The following is a 17,358-nucleotide window of genomic DNA, read 5'->3' as shown; positions in this document are numbered from 1 at the left end:
GCTACGTGAGCCATAATTATTAACAGAATAGGAATACCAGAAATGAAGTCATTGGTGAGGCCCACTGCAACCTTCCTTTCTATCTCAGGGTTTGAAACTGTGAGGAAGGAGAAGTATGAAAAAAGGTAGAAAATGCCGGTGGGTTTCCATGTTTATGAGTCGCAGATTTTGAAAGCTATCAGGAAATGACTGGAGTGGATCTCAGTACTGATTCCAACTCTTTGCCAGCTAATCTTAACATTTACCAGAAAGCTCTAGCAACATGATCTTAATTGTATCCAGAGAATTTGCCAATGTATGTTCAGTCTCTCAAGATTTGGCATTAGTCAGACATGTTGATGCTAGCCACAGTTTGGATTTCTCCATAGAATAATCTTTTATTTTTGCAGATCAAGTAAATCAGAGTTTACAATGCACAGAGGATCATTCATTTAGCATTCTCTTGCTAGAAGCCTGTGTGCCAGGCACTGTGCTGGGCGTGGTGGGCAGTATAAAGAAATCTGTCTCCACAGCCACACAACCAGAGGGTGCACATGACTTGATCCCTGTGACCAAGTCAAGTTGGTGTTGCCCAAATCACAGTCTGCCCTAAGGGTCCCACAGGCTTCCCCACCCCCCAACCCCCACTCACTGCCCCAGGGACCAACTTCCTACCCTGCCCACCTGAGGCTTTAGAGGACCTGTAGAATGTCTTTTTCAACCTGTCAGTATCCCCTTCTGTTTAACACACCCACTGAGAAAACCCTGTTTGTAGTTCACTTTGACTCTTGAATGTGTCGCTTCAATGGCAAGAAACTTCCTTTGATTTCTACTGTTTACAAATAAAACTCAGCCAGTCTCATTCTATATCCCAAACATACTGAATGAAACTGATTTTGGTTCCACAAGCAGTGTTTGGGTGTTGCCTTCCTGAAGGTGACCAAGCTTCCAATGCTTGTCCCACTGGTCTCTGTACATTTCCCTGTGGTTCCCAGTCCTTTCCTGGCGAGGGAGCAGGGACTGAAGCTTTCCCGCTGTTTTCCTGCCTGCAAAAGCAGCCTCAAGAGCTGTGCATTGGCTTCCCTCAGCAATCCGTCCTCTGTCCGTGCTCCCATTTGGTCCACATAGCTTTGCCTCTCTGAGGCAGACAGGAAGTGTCTAATTATGATTTTGTGGCCTGGGTTTTGTTGCATACCACAGATTGTCTATGTAACGTGTAGCGCACACCTCTCTTGGTGCTATTTCATTCCTGCTGTAAGAGAATGACAAAAATATTCATGTATAGCCAATTGATTGTGACGTGCTTGTGGTCTGTGCTTGCTCAGAAAAACAGACAGACAAACAAACAGTTTTTCCAATTATAAATAAATGCTAAAGACGAACACCACTTTCTTGATCTTATTTCCTTGATGAGGCCCACCTGAGTAGGTGAAGGAACGAACCTTTTCCATTTGAGCCATTCTCTGCAAGATGAGCTGTGCCCTGCAGTCTTCCTGGGGCTCTCCATAATGCAGCTTGACTCTTTTAGATTGCCTCTCAGATACTATTTGCAAGCAGTCAGAGCTAAGTGTTGGGAAAGCGAAGATGGACCGGGAGACGCACTGGCCAACAAGGTAGTGTAACGTTCTGATCCCATGTTGCCGGGAAGAGTGACTGCCTGCCCCCAGCACCACCTTACCATGCTGAGAGGCTGGGCTCTGACTCTTTGCCTCCTTCCTGTTGACTGGCAGGACTGTCGTTTCTGGCTTTTTCTCCTCCCAAGGGATGGCAGAGATGCCTTCACTTGCTCAGTTAATCTATGGTCATTATGGATGTTCCACCCTTAGGGGGCTGGCTCACTGTGGGTTATGCAGGTGACAGTCACATGTGTGCCTTATGTGGGGGTGCTGAAACAGCCACCAGAGAGGCAACCAAGTAAAGTAACAACAGATCAGGTAGTTGGGAACTCAAATGAAGGACAGGCTTCTTCCAACAAGGGCTGGGGAGTTGCGGAAGGCTTTGTGGCAGCGGGAGCCCTGGAAAGCAGCTGGGGTGTGGATATGTAAGGGCAAGGCCGCTGCAGGGAGCAAGTCTAGAAATGGAAAAGTGGGGGAGCTGGGTGGGAACCTGAAAGCTAGGACCAAGTTTGCCCACTTTGTTATCCTTCTGGTAAAGTGGAAGACAAAAGATTTTATACTCTTCATTTTTCCAACATATGTTGATTGAATACCTATTATGTGCCAGGCACTGTGCTGGGCACTAGGGAAACCAGGATGACTGAGACCCTGCCTCTGATCACAGTGGGGCACGAAGGAGGAGGCCATTCTAGCTGGTTCCATGGATCAGGGAGGACTTCAGCGATGGGTAGGTGTTGACCAGGTGAACAGAGCTGGGGGTGACCAAGGCATGCCAGACAGAGGGGTCTGCCCAAGCAAAGGTTGGAGGGTGGGGGCTGTCAAATGCCAGATGAACTTAAGTTCTGGGGGGTAGTTCCCTTGGGAGGGTCATGGCACAGGCTGGAGAGTGGCAGAGCTCGGTGGTGGAGAGGCCTGGTGCACGTGAGTGGGCGGTTGCTAACTGGGATCTCCATTTCCATTTGCCCAGATTGCACCCACACCTCTGCATGCTCCCCTGTCATGCTTCTGTCGCTTGCTTACGCGTCGGGCGACACCACAGATCCTCTCTTGCTCTAAGCTAGGAGCCCTAGGGTGGACTTTTATTGCTGGACCTGATTGCTGAGTTTTGGGGGAGGCAGGGGTAGAAATCAATCAAGGGTGGTATAAATGAAAAGTCGTATGTATTTGTTTTCCACATGAATAGAAAACATCCCACCTACCTGTCTACTTTTGTATGAGGCAGAAAACACAAAAGCTGCTCAAGAAATAAAACAAGTACATAAAAGCACATTATTAAGCTCTATTTTGACGAGTTAAGGGAGAGAGACAAAACGGGGGTTGAGAGAGGTGGTAAGAAAGACAGGCGAGACGTGAGAGGTAGAAATAGTGGCACAGAGAGAAAAAGACACGGGAAGGCACACATATGAAGACACCTAGAGTAACCTAAGAGAGTGCGAGAAGGTGAGACATACTCAGAGTCAGAGAAAGGACAAGCATTGGGCAATGGAGGAGGCAGGAAGGCAAGGGCCTTGCCAGCTTTGTCAGTGCTGCCCATGCACTCAGGGCTCCCCCAGAGGCTCTTCCGCCTGTGGTTCCCACCATGCTCCCCTCTGCTGCCCAGAGCCCCAGGAAGCGAATCTGTAACCCATCGTTCACATTGCCTCCCGCAAACAGCAAACAAACAAAATTCAAACCAGCCCCCTATTTTCAATGAAAATAGGTCATTGTTGCTAAGTTAGCTATAAATGTATTTCATTCTTCCTTAGAGTTTGTGTGTTCTTTGTGAAATTCTTCCCTCTTTTGCTTCACTAAGGTTTAAGAATTTACAACCTGCTTCTCATAGATTTGAGGAGTGTCAAGTCCCATTTCACAAAGTCTATGGACTCCTTTAGTGTGTCACTGTGGTTTAAGGCTCCTTTTACTGCTAAAATGCCTTAAAGCAGTTCACATTTTCAGGACCATAGGTAGAGAAGTTTCTTTCAGGATGTAACCAGTGGACCATCTGCATTAAAGCAAGGCTCCACCCCTAGCACCACCTGAGACCAGCAGGGCTAGGAAAATGGCTAGGGCAGCCAAGGCCACTGAAAAGGAAAGACAGCTATTTCAAACAAATGGAGCCCAAACTCCGCTCTCACAGAACCAGGCAAGTGATCCAAGCCCCACTTTCACCACACTGCCATTTGATGCATATATCCTCATAACACCTAGACCATCCTAGAATTCCTACACCAGGGAGAAGTAGAATTAACACCATTACGTACTGTGTTATTTACCCTGTGAATACTGGTTAACATGGACAGTGCTCTTAGGTGTTTACAAGGTTCATGGGTGGAAATCAGTGCTGCCGTGCAAACCTGTGTCTCTCACTAACCTCCTGGAGCATTAGTGTCCTCCTCTGAAAATGGGGATACTAATACCCCCTCAGAGGAGCACAGTGAGGATGAAATGACATGAGGGCTGTAGGGAACCCATGGAGGACACTAAACATATCACTTCATGCCCTTCTCCTCCCTATAGAGTACTTGAAAGTACATGTCCACTTTCTGATAGATACATACTTAGCTGTGAGTAATACATGAGGTTGATTGAGGCAAACATTCTTAAGAAGATTGCTTTTAAAGAATTACAGCTATTGAATTACCTTGAGTCCACAGACCTAAATGATAATATTCTAACAATTTATATGTATGCATTGCTTACGAAGCATTTCTTTCTGTGACATTCCACTGAACCCTCCCAATGTTATGGGGCAGGTGTTGGCCTCAGGTAACAGAGGAGAAAGGGAAGCTCAAAGAGGAGGGGGCACCTGCCAGCTTGGTCAGGCTTGGAAGATGGAGGAAGCACTGGAATCTAGGCTTCCAGCTTCATAGCCTGCTGTCTCTCCCTCTCACCTGAAGGAGGCTGGGCTGGCCTGAAAAGAATCAGGTTTCAGACAAGTGGGACTCCCAGTAAAAACTAAGCCCATACCCCACAGTGCCACACTCTGGCTGGGCCATTCCAGGTCCTCCAGCAGGCTTGCCTAGTACCCTTTTTAAATCTTGGGACCCAGATATTAACTGAGGGAAAATAAGAATGGGGTCAGGTCTTTACACATCTGACTGAGACATCCCGGCTGTACTGACCAGTCATCACAGCCAATACACAGTTTTTCTCCTTTTGGTACTAGCTTGCCTGGGTGACTGCAATGTAGGTTACTAAATACAGAATGGTCCAGCAGATTCTTCATTCATAAGAAATATACTCGGTCCTGGAGGTACCAAGATAAAACTGGTATCCATTATTATCTGCAGTATGTGGGTATTGGATCTGAGACTGCCATTTTGAGCATTTTATTTCAGTCAGTGGAATTGAACTTAAATTTCTGTCCCTTGTCCTCATGTAATGGGTCTCGATTACTTGTTAACCTGGCATTGTATATAGTGATCTCAACAGATGGTCCCAGAACTCTTACCTGGGGCCAAGAGAGCTTCAGATGCTGAGATTTAAAAGTTACTGCCACTGCTTGCTACTGGTTTAAGCTGCTAGAGGGATCTTTATGCAAATCTGACCATGTCACCCCGTGCTTTAAACCATCCGTGGGCTCCTCGTGGCGCAGAAGCTTCTTGTTCCCTCGGTGCACCATGCTGCTTCTCACCTCCATGCCTTTCCCTCGCTGTCCACCTGCCCGGAATGCCCTTCTCCTGCTTCTCCACCTGGCTAACTCATCCTTCAAGACTCCGCTCAGGGGACAGCTCCAGGAAGCGTTTCCCGCACCTCCCAAGCTGGGTAAGCTGCTCCCTGTGTGTCTTCATGATGGAACTTGCCACATGTACTGTGTCATCCGCTCATGTGTATGTCCCCCCATTAGACCATGCTCCTCCAGGGCAAGGGCCAGGTCTCTCTGTTCACCTTTGTAGCCCTAGCTCCTGGCCCAAAGCCTACCATAGAGAGTGTCTTCTAAAGTGCTCGTTGAATGAAAAATGAGTGAGTGAATGAATGATAAGATTCACTATCTGCCTCCACATTCACCATGGTGCCTCCACAAGGCTCTTCTCTGACTAATAACTGTCTCTGCTCCCATGAAAGGGGCAGTTTTGTGAGAGGTCACGGCAACTGTGGAGCAAAGAGCAGTCAATGGCTGGTTTTATACTGGCTGGCCTCTGTTCAGGCCTGCATACCTCTGTACTTTAGATAGCCACTTTTTCTAAACAGTCTTGATTGCATAAAATCATGGGCCCTTGGTTACAGGGTAATCTAAGAGGTTGGCCAATCCCACTCCCTGCTCAGTTCAGGGCTCCTAACTCTAGGGTGACAGGACCCTCCCCATCACCACACATTTCATAGGCATGTCTAATTCCAAGCAAGGATTACAACCAATAGGCCTGGTTCTAAATCCAAGCTCTACTATTTACTAGCTATGTGACCTTAACTGAGTCTCTTAATTTCTTTAAGCCTCCAATAGATAGCAATAATACAAATATCAATCACTCTCTGAATATATTTGGTTCCCAAATTCAGGAAGTAAAAATTTGGCCAGCAAGGGATAACATGTTATTTCAATTTGTTTGTTTCCAGAGTTCAGGATAGCAGGTGGCCAGAGCTCTGATAGCAAGGGATACCTGATTCCCAGGCCTGCAGTGAGGGCCCTGTGGGGAGGCATGCAAAAGTCCTCTGCAAACTGGAATGTGCAACGCCCTTGCCAATAGCTCATGTTATGGGTAGTTTTGCTGACCACAGCTTCCCAGTTAATTACTGCCCTGGTCCCCAGCAGTATGGCAGCTGGAGCTACACAAGGTGAATCCACTCCTTCTGCCACACAATGGCCTGAGATTAAGGCCATCTAGTGTTGGCTCTTGCTGCCTCTTCCCGTCCCCCAGCCCTTCATCTGGCCCCTGCTCTCTAAGCACACCCTATAAATCACCTGGTGCAGATCCATTTCTGCAATTCCACGTTCATTTGGAGTGATCCCCTCTGGACACAGGAAACCAATTTTGATTAATTGCTCAAGATCCGATCCTTTGCTTTAAAAGGGGGTTGGGGGAAGACAATGATTGATTTGCAAGTTCCCAGGAGCATAGTGTTAGACAAGAATTGAGTGCTGCCTTAGTCCAACACTTTACATTTTAAAAAGGGTCATTAGCAGAATTATTAGATTCCTGGCAGCCCACTGGGACAATCTACTGTGCCTTTGACTTTGCCTTCTTGGTGCTAAAATAATCGAGAATGCTTTTAAAAATATTTCTCATACAATTGGAAATTTATTTAGTTCTGGTTAGCAGGCCAAATCTAGAAAAGGTATTTAACAATGGCAAAAATAAATAGGTAAATAACCACAAAGAAAACATAACCACCTAGCCACCTACCCACCTAGTGCAACCATTTCCCTGAATTTCAGAAGAACATGTCTGCCTAGAGGGAAGCCGGAGTGGCAGGGAAAGACCTGAACTAGGAACTCACCCCAGATCTTGATTCAACTTTTGTAAAATGCAGAGTTTCCACAGCCTAGGGAAAGGGAATGAACCCTTACTTGGCCTTTACACACTTCCTCTCATTAAATCCTCACAGTAAGGTTAGAGTCTGCAGGTGTCACTCCCATTTACAGATAAAGAAATCAGACCTCGATGATTAAGGAACAAAGTCACACAACTTGTAAGTGGTGAGCCAGGACGTGAACCTAGGTTTGGGTGACCCTAAAACCCATTCCTTGTCCAGGACTTGGGACTATCTGTAGGATTCCCATCGTAAAGATGTGCATCCCCCTGAAACAGCAGCCTCCTCCTCTGTCCCTCGCTTGCTCTGAAACGTTCGATGACTCTCCATCCTCTAGTCTATGGCAAATGAGTCACAAGAAGGTCACAGATGCTGTTGATCTACACAGTTCTCTCCTTCCACCCCTGACCCAGAATTAAGTCTTGCGGAGGCAGCATTTCTCCTAACTGTGGTCCTAGCCGGTGTTTCCGTGTGATGAGCCACATCTGGCGGACTCAGTGTGACCCTGGGCTGGTAGACTGATTGGCAGCTGCACAAGTAGGGCTTCCAGGTGTGAATGTGGATGGGTACTCTTAGGCAGGACGCCTCTGCTTTCTGGGGCTAAGGTCTTCTTTTTCAGGGTTGGCTGAATGCTAGGAAGTAAACGTGGCGGGTAGGGGGCGCTGTGCAGTGGGAGTAGCCAGCCAGGTTGTTGGGGGCCTGGGCCCAGAGGGGCAACTCTCTAAGGAGATGCAGTTGGGAGCTCTGAGCTGGGACCTGCAGAAGTCATTGGCTCCAGCCAGAGCCAGTCAGAGTCATCTCAAGCCGAACTCAGTCCAGACATCTGCAGACAAATTTGGAATCTCTGTATCTGTATATCCCACCAGGAGGGATATTATAGAGGGGAAAGAGCTCCTCCATTAAGGTCCTGACTTTGCCCAAACTCACTACGTGACTTTGGGCAACTTACTTCCGCTTTCTGCACCACGTTTTCGCTTCTGGAAGGCGAGGTGAGGACTTTCTGTCTGCCTGGCTGACACCATTGTTGTGAGAATCAAATGCCTTGTATGTAAAGTTATCTCAGAAACCTTAAAGAGATGTTATCATTTGGAGGGACAAAAAAGGTGCTGAGTTAAAAATAGGAAAACATTTTTATGTTATGTAAATGCAGTTGTTAGAATTTGATTTTGCATGAGCTATTTTTAAACTCCTCATTGAGAAAGTAGGCCTCCTACTATGTGCCAGCTCTATGCTAGTGATCCCTATGTCCTGGTACACAGTAGGCATTTAGTAAATGCTTGTGGAAGTCGGAAGGAGGCAAGAGGCAGGGAAGAGAGGAGAGGAGGGGAGGGAGAGAGGGAAAGAGAGATGAAGCAGGCATGGTTCCTGGCCTGAAAGTGCCCAGTCTAGAGAGGCAGATACAAAACTAATGAAGCTGATCTGACAGGGGCTGCTGCCAAGGTGGGGGTGGGGGTAGGGGTGAATAAAGACTTGGTTCTCAGAGCCCTCACATCTCAACTGCCCTCCTTATAACATGTCTCAGTTGGCTCTGTCCCTTGGACAGAGTGAATAAAGAGAAGTGAATAAAGAGAAGAACCTGGAACTGATTCCTCAGTCATGGAGGAGGGGTTTGGACGGCGAGGGATGGTGTTTGGGCAGCCTGCACTGATAAAGCTGGAGCTGCTTGGGCTGATCATTGGAGGTGTAGACTCCAGGGCAGAGGAGGTGTGGCCTGTGTGGAGACCACACCTACAATATGGCTTTCAGTTCTGGAGTTGCACTTTCCAAGGCACAGAGCCAACTGAGACACGTTGTAAGGAGGGCAGTTGAGATGTGAGGGCTGTGAGAACCAAGTCTGAACTGTTGTGGGGCATATGTTACTTGGAGAAGCCAGGGATACAGACCCAATTGCTGCCCCATTCAAATACCTGAAAGGCTGTCCTGGGGCAGCCAGCAGGGCATTCACTAAAAGGGTGGCTCCAGAGTGCAAAACAGGGATCAGTGCAGAGATAGGAAGGAGTGGAGCTGACTGTAATGCAGACTTCTTCTCAGGTCTAACCAGTGGCCACTGAGGAGGAGGCTGCGTCACCAGGCATGTGCAGCGCCCCCCAGGCAGTGCGAGCAGCAACTGGGCAGCCACCTGCCAGGGAGACTGCAGCAGCGGCTCAGGAGACCCGTGGCCCAGCAGTCTGTCCTTCCAGCCCTGGGTGCCTTTGATTTGGCTTGTGGAGTTGTGCTTTTATGGAATAGAGAGGGAAGACTTCTCCAACAGAGTGACAGCTTGGCCCCTAATAAGACCTTTGAGCCTCTCTGGTTTGACGAGATACAGGCTGATAAAGTTTAGGGCCCAGCTTGGAGGCGGTGCCTGTACCCGGGTGGTGGCGTCATGTTTGTGGTGTGTGTTGACAGGTCTGTCTCCTGCCTCACTCTAGGAGCTCCTTCCCCCAAGTCAGGGGTTGGCTCTCATTCACTTCTGTGTCCCCAGTGAGGGCCTCACACAGAGCAGGGTCTCAGTAGATTTGTTCAGTGAATGGATAAAAGAGAAAAAATTAAAAGTGAATAAAGAGAAGACGCTACACCAGCCATGTGTTTTTCCCACAAATATCTGCCAGGTACTACAATGAGCCAGACCCTGTGCTAGATACTCGTGATGCAAAGATGAAGAAAACACAGTCCCACGGGCTAGCAGGAGAGGCAAATAATTACCAAGCAACAGGATAATTACTAAAAGAGGAGCTCCCACAGAGTCCTGTTGAGGAGAGAGGCGGAGCGAGAGTTGTTTTGAGAACTCCTATCTCCTGCAGATTCTTCATAAGAATAATGAGCCTTTCAAAGATAGTTTCCGTGGCAATCCCCCTTGGCGGCTGTGTTTCCATCACGTGTTAGGAGCTTTGTTTGTGTCTAAGAATTATGAGCACGTGTATGGGGCCCATGGAGGCAGGCAGCAAGGGAACAGAGCCCTGGAATCACCCTGTCTCTGTCCATGTCCTGCCAGGGGCCCTGGGGTGCCGTTGGCCTGGGCCTCGCTGTTCCCCTCCTGCCCATCTTTTCTCCAAGTGAGTTTGCTCCATCTCTTCCACCTGCCGCTGAGATGTTGAGAGGCCCATGTTTTAGTCCTGGACCTGGAGAGTCACTTGCCCATTCTGGGCCAAGTTTCCATCTGTGGAGCAACACAATTGGACCAGATCGCCAAGTCGCCCTTTGGAATTAACATTTGCTAAACGTCACCTGTATTCCAGGGGCCGTGCCGTGAGCATTCACATAACCTAATCCTCCCTAGAAGGTGGACCTGCTAATCCTCCTTTTATAGATTAGGAAACTGAGGCCTGGCGATGTGTGCCCCTGATGCCATCCTATGGCTGGGAAGGGGTTGAATTCACATTCAAACCCAGCTCTTCTGGCCTCAAGCCCAGTCAATGCACTGTCTCTTTAGCAGGTTGCTTTTTACATCATGAGAAATAATATATGTTAAAACGTCTGACACCAAGCCTGGCCCATAGTTATTGCTCAGTTTCTTTCTTCCTCAAGGCTTTTCCACAATGCCCCACACTCCCACACTTCCCCGGGAAGGCAGGGGATTCAAGGACAGGGTCCATAGGCTCCCTGCTTTCTGAATGGAGCCCTATGCCGGGAGCATTGCCGCAGCTGTTGGCTGCTTTGATGGTGCAACAGGAGACAATCTGGGAAGAAAAAACCACGTGGATGGACTATAGGACTGGAATTGTGTGCAAGGGCAGGAATCAGTGGGAGGGAGTGAAGTCCTTTCTCCATCCAGTGGAGGGCAGGGCTCAGTAATCCTGCTTCTAGACTCTGGAAAGTGTGGATCCAATGTCAGTGTGTGTGCACTCAGGAGGCATTGCCTGTCTCCATGGAAACAGGAAGAAGGGCAGACAAGGAAGTGTCTAAGACAAGATGTCTCATATAACCTTGGAACATTAGTTTTGCAAATAGGACAGAGCCTGGCACAGAACAGTCTCTTTATTCATTCACTCAAGTGTTAAGTCAGAACCCACCTGGGCTCCGGTACTGTTCATTTAAGGTACAGAGGATACAATGATGTGCAAAACTGACATGGTCCCCGCCCTCTGGACACTTCAGTCTAATGGGAGAAACATTAATCCAAAAGAATACAAGGAATTCACTGAGATAAGAGAGGAAAACAAGTGCCAGGGACCAGGAGAGCCTGTAGCAGGGGGCTGGCCATGACTGTGGGGTCAGGGAAGGCTTCCCAGGGCAGTGCTTCAGTGAGCTGAGAGAGGACAGCTGAGTAGACACTAGCCAGGTGAAGAGGGAACAAGAGAATATTCCAGGAGGAGACAACTGCATGTGCAAGAGCTGTAAAATGGGAAGGAGCAGGGCTTGTTGAAGGAACAGAATGCTGGGCACAGAGAACCAGGAAAGGCAGGAAGGAGAGGGGTGAAGGGGTAAGGAAGCAGGTAGATTGGCCAGCTAGGTGGGGCTGTGTAACAGATTTTCTTCTTTATTCTTGGTACAAGGAGGAGGTATTGAAGGGTTGTGAGCAAGGAAGGGACAAGATACGGTTTGCTCTCTTAAAAGATCATTCTGATTTCTGTATGAAGAATGGATTGGAGGACAGCAAGAATAGATGGAACAGGGGACAGCAGTTAGGAGGCTGTGACAGCGGTCCAGGGAGATGATGGCATAGCAGGTAGTAGGGGAAGGGAAGGAGGGAAAGAAGTGGGAATATTCAAGAGATAAATGTTAGGAGCTGAAATCAATGGGAACTAATGGATGGGGTGAGGGTTTTGAGGGAGAGGGAGGTATCAAGGATGAATCTGAGTTTCTGGCAGGGGCTAGGGAATAGAGGATGAACCAGCTTTCAGCAACAATAACTTTTAAAACTTTCCATTTTGCCTTCTTTGTTTCAGATACTGTGCTGAGCATTGGGGCTGCAGGCAAGGAGGTTGGCCCCTGCCTTCAGGGAGCTCACTGTCTAGCAAGGGAGCCTGGCCTGCAGTGGAGATATGTGAGAAAGTAGAGGGAGAGACTGTGAGATGGTGCTGCAGCAGGGATGCAAATGAAACTAATCTGGAGAGACACAGGCAGGAAGACCTGGGAGGAGGTGGGAGCTGAGCCGAGCCTTCAAGGACAGGCAGGGCCCTGACAAAGAAAAGTGGGTGAAGCAGAAACAAAGACACAGCCCTTGCTGGCAGTGTGCAAAACAGCATGAGAGGATGATGCAGGGAAAGTGGGGTTCCCCCAGGACTGCTGTGAGGGTTGAATGACATAAGGTAACAGACGCATGAGCATTTTAGTAAACTGCTATCACAGTTATTACAGAAGTGGACTGATTTGTGCACTATCCAAGCACTCCGAAAATATCAAGAATTATTATTCCAGATGCCCACCTAGCAAAGTCTTCTGTTGTAATAATCCTGACATTTATATCATTATCCCCACTTGACAGGTGAGGAAACTGAGGTCTATTGTGGTTAAGCAATTGCCCAAGACCTTTCAGGCAATAAGCAGCACAGAAGCCAAGGTCAGCCCAGCAGGTCGTTGTACTTTCTGAGAGGTTAGTGCTTTCAGGGCGCACAGGCTGGGAGAAGGCACCTGTGGCATATGCTATCTTGAGAATATGTGCTGCTGACCAAGGGCACAAGATTTGGTTGTGCAGGTTGGGCCATGCCCAAGGACAGCTGGCCTGTGGCCTGAGTGGGCTGAATGCAGCCTGCTTCTGCTCCCCAGGCCATGAACCAGCTTCCACCCTGAGGGGATGGCTTTGCCTCATTCATACCAGCCTCACCGGAGGAGGTGAGGCACTGTACAGATGGGAGTCTGGCAGGCAACTGGAACCACGTGAGGACCAGTCAGTGTCAGTGAGGATTTCATGGCGCCCTTGAGTGCAGTTTCGTGCATAGAAAAACTGCCCAGGCAGCTTGGATTTTAAAAATAAATGCTTAATAAAAAGTAACAAAAATCAAAAACTTAGTAAAATGTAACAATCTCTTTTAAGGAGGATGTTATAGTTTACTTCAATTGCCCTAAATATAAATTAAATTATAAATAATTTTAAATAAATTAAGATAAAAATATGGTGACCATTGGCTTGTCATAAAAGTTCCATCATTGTTTAAAAATGTGTAAAACTGTCGTATCTTTCAGCTTTAAATTATACATCTAATTTAATTATTCCATTACACATTTTATATTGGGATTACAAAACTAATCTGTTAGACATTCTAATATACTAAATTATCTTAAACATTACAAATACCTTTGAAGTAAATCTATGCATATTTTTCCTAAACTTTCTTCTTTGTTGTTTTTTTTTTCCTGGAGCCAGTGTCTTACTGTGTCACCCAGGTTAGAGTGCAGTGGTATAATCTCACCTCACTTCCACCTCCACCTCCTGGGCTCAAACGATTCTCCCACCTCAACCTCCTGAGTAGCTGGGACTACAGGCACCCGCCACCACACCCAGCTAATTTTTGTATTTTTACAAAATACAAAAAATGTAGAGATGGGGTTTCACCATGTTACCCAGGCTGATCTCGAACTCCTGACCTCAAGTGATCTGCCCGCCTCGGCCTCCCAAAGTGCTGGGATTACAGGGTTTTTTAAAAACTTAATGCAAAAAAAGTAATATTGGGGACTTGATTTAATTCATCATTTTTAATCTTAATTATAACCTTCCCATGATTAAAGATACCTACCAAAGAAAAAAGTTTTCTAACCTAAGCAATATGGGGTTATGTATCCATGCAAAGTTGAGGTTAGCTCACAGCTGGCTCATTAAACAGAAGAGCCCATTAAACAGAAATTTGGTACATGGCTCAGGAGCCAATGCTGTAAATATCCAGGGAAACGTACTTCCTGGCCCAGGCTGCAGGGCTGGCCTTCTTTGTGACCTCCATGCCAGTAGGGGACTCCAGGCCCATGGCCTACCCTTGGGATAGGTTCTGCAGCCCAAGCCCCTGAGATGGAGTTAAGCTCCCTTTTTTTCTTTTGTCCCTTCTCAGTTTCCTCACCCTGTTGGGAGGACACCACCCAGGTCGCTTCACAATCTAAGAGAATACCCCTAATCAATTTCCTGCTTGGCTCTATTCTGAATTCGGTTTTTCTTTGTCCTCTCTGACCAGCCACCAGTGACTGGAAGTATTTTAATGCCACTTTTGGATTCCACATGCTTCTCACGGCCTTGCCTGGCTCTCTTCTCAAACACCAAGGTCCTACTGATAGCAGCCAGCTGTGTCCATCTGGCCAGAGCAACTGCGTTCCATGTTGTACTGAGCCAGAGAGCCGCCCTGGCCCCTTCCACTGTGATGCTCAGGGACAGCAAGGGGAACTGGATGGAGAGGTTGCCTGTGCCGCGTGGACTCTGCTGAGAAATACCAGTCCCTGGGTGACTCAGGATGCTAAATACAGTAAAAAGCTTCTGCATCAGGACAACAAAGAAGAATAAAAGTAGTCCAAATACACATAATTTTACTTCCAAGTAAACAGAAAAACAACCATAATACTACCTAATAATACTATAGTACAAGGTGCTCTAGGTACTGACCTCTAATCATTATAGATTTCTGAGTAAATATCATTATACCCAATAAATAGGGTAATAGTAATAGCTACCTTGCATTGAGCACCTACTATGTGCCAGGCGCGCTAAGGGAAAGAGCACAGGCCCCAGGAGTGGAAGGACCCAGGTGCTAGTCCATGGGGGTCCCCTCACTTTCCCCATCACTTGTCCTCTCACGACCTCATTTTCTTCTTCAGACAAGTAAGGGTAAGAAAATCCTTCCTGTGTGCTTCACAGGGCTGCTCTGTTGCTGAAATGAGCTATAAAAGGAGTCATTTGGAAAGCTGGATGTGTTGTAGGCGTGCAAGGGCCTGTGACGCTTGCTGAGCAATGCCACTCTCGAGTGGCAACTTCCAACGTGGCCTGCAAGGAAGGAGTGTGCACTCTAAACCAGAGGGCTCCAGGCTGGCCAGGTCTAAGTGTGGCAACCGTTGTCTTTGAGAGTTAGTGTTGTCACACACTCTCCACAGTGTGGGTGGGCCAGAGGATGAGGCAGACGGCCACAGTGAGGCAGAGGGAACAGTGCCTGAGGATCCTGATGAAAGACTGGGACTTTTGGCTGCAGGGAAATAAGCCCAGGAGCCTTGGAGTTGGTGAGGGCAAGGGTCTCAGGAGAGCAGAGAGAGTCAGAAATGGGAATGGAGGGGATCAGGGCCTCATCCCTACCTGAATGCGGAGTCCCAGTGAGTCACCTACCAAAGGTTGGGGGTAGTGGGAATGGTGCAGGCAATCACAGGGTGCACTGTCTATGGAGAATTTAAAGCAATAAAGCTAAAAGCTGCCTGTAGTCCAGCTATTCAGAAGGCTGAGGTGGGAGGATCATTTGAAGTCAGGAGCTGGAGAACAGCCTAGGTGACATAGTGAGACCCCATCTCTACAAAAACAAATAACAAAAAAACTAAGCTGTCCTGCTTTTTATTATCACCATATGCTGCTCATTCTATACAATGTCAGTGATAAAATACTTTTCCCCTTGCAGGAGAGGGGGAGAGAGGCATTCCCACTCCCACTGCTTCCTTTCCTAGTATGCCATGGACCCCTTGCCCCTTCCTGCAGCCAGTGGTTAACAAGGGGGCAGGGAGTCAGGGAGGGAAAAGAACTTGGAAGGCCCTGAGAACAAGGAAAGAACACCCTGGCCTGTGGGGGCATCTGGTGGGCAGCTAAGATGGGGCTCCCAGGATGGGCCCAATAATCCCAGAAGAAAAAGTAGGAATCTGGATGGAGTGTGGGGTGGACGGTCTGCTGGGATGCCTACTGGATGACTCTGAGTCCAGCTATAGTACTGCCATTGTCACCAGGGTGCTACCCCCTGTGCCACGTGCAGGTTATAATCAATTGGCAAGCACATTGAATGACTGATCCCTGAGCCTTCCCCTCACCCCCCTCTCTCACCCCCACCCACATTCTGTACTGAGAACACAGAAATCAGATTCTCCTGGCTCTCCAGCAAGAGCTGCCTGGCCCAGGCTCCACTAGGCCAAGACTTATTAGGCAATCTGTACTCTGCCCTGTCCCTGCCTGAGCTCTACTCTCACAGTGATCACCTCTCTCTCCTTTGCAGGAGCCTGGCTCAGCCCGTCAGTGATTCAAGTAAGAATCGAGGTCCTGTAGCCACAGAGCCAGACAAGGATCAAGGTTCTGTGGTCCCAGGCCTTCTGAAAGGTCAAGGTCCTATGGTCCAAGAGCCTCTGAAGAAGCAAGGTTCTGTGGTCCCAGGGCCTCCAAAGGATCTAGGTCCCATGATCCTGTTACCAGTCAAGGATCAAGATCACGTGGTCCCTGAGCCTTTAAAGAATGAAAGCCCTGTTACCTCAGCACCAGTCAAGGACCAAGGTCCCTCGGTCCCAGTTCCTCCAAAGAATGAAAGTCCTATGATTCCAGCAAGAGCTAAGGATCAAGGTTCTGTGGTACCAGAGTCTCCAAAGGATCAAGGTCCTAGGATTCCTGAGCCTGTGAAGAATCAAGTTCCTATGGTCCCAGCACCTGTCAAGGATGAAGGTCCCATGGTCCCAGCACCTGTCAAGGATGAAGGTCCCATGGTCCCAGCACCTGTCAAGGATCAAGGTCCCATGGTCCCAGCACCTGTCAAGGATCAAGGTCCCATGGTCCCAGAGCATCCGAAGGATGAAAGTGCCATGGCCACAGCACCCATAAAGAATCAAGGTTCCATGGTCTCTGAGCCTGTAAAGAATCAAGGTTTAGTGATCTCAGGGCCAGTTAAGGATCAAGATGTTGTAGTCCCAGAGCATCCAAAGGTTCACGATTCTGCAGTTGTGGCACCTGTAAAGAATCAAGGTCCTGTGGCCCCTGAGTCTGTGAAGAATCAAGACCCCATTCTCCCAGTACTAGTGAAGGATCAAGGCCCCATGGTCCTGCAGCCTCCAAAGAATCAAAGTCCTATAGTCCCTGAACCTCTGAAGAATAAAGTTCCTATAATCCCAGTGCCTCTGAAGGATCAAGATTCTCTGGTGCCAGCACCAGCAAAGGACCAAGATCCTGCAGTCCCTGAACCTCTGAAGACTCAAGGTCCCAGGGACCCTCAGCTACCTACTGTCTCACCTCTACCCCGAGTCATGATCCCAACTGCCCCCCATACGGAATACATTGAGAGCTCCCCTTGACACTCACCCCTTGACACACCAATGAAGGAGCTGACAGTGAGAGTGCTCCCCTCCCAGGGGCAGTGAAGACACATATTTAATCTGCATGAAACATGTACAGTAGCCTTGCTGGAATCTAATAAAAATGGTCCCTCTGACTCAGCAATGTTTCTGTCTGTCTCTGTTGGGCAGGGGT

General features: G+C 48.2%; 1 protein-coding gene across 1 annotated transcript in view; it reads left to right on the top strand.

Annotated features, from left to right (window-relative positions):
* MAP6 (microtubule associated protein 6) overlaps window positions 1-17,328 on the top strand; it is an 82,337-nt gene extending 65,009 nt beyond the window's left edge. Inside the window, exon 4 of the mRNA XM_025356490.1 lies at window positions 16,124-17,328. Coding sequence (XP_025212275.1) covers window positions 16,124-17,183 — 1,060 coding nt within the window. The 3' untranslated portion in view covers window positions 17,184-17,328. The remainder of the gene's footprint in view (window positions 1-16,123) is intronic.
* Window positions 17,329-17,358: the final 30 nt, after the last annotated feature.

Source organism: Theropithecus gelada, chromosome 14 (assembly GCF_003255815.1).
Source record: "Theropithecus gelada isolate Dixy chromosome 14, Tgel_1.0, whole genome shotgun sequence".
In the NCBI taxonomy this organism is placed as follows: domain Eukaryota; kingdom Metazoa; phylum Chordata; class Mammalia; order Primates; family Cercopithecidae; genus Theropithecus; species Theropithecus gelada.
This window is presented reverse-complemented; position numbering and strand designations above follow the sequence as displayed.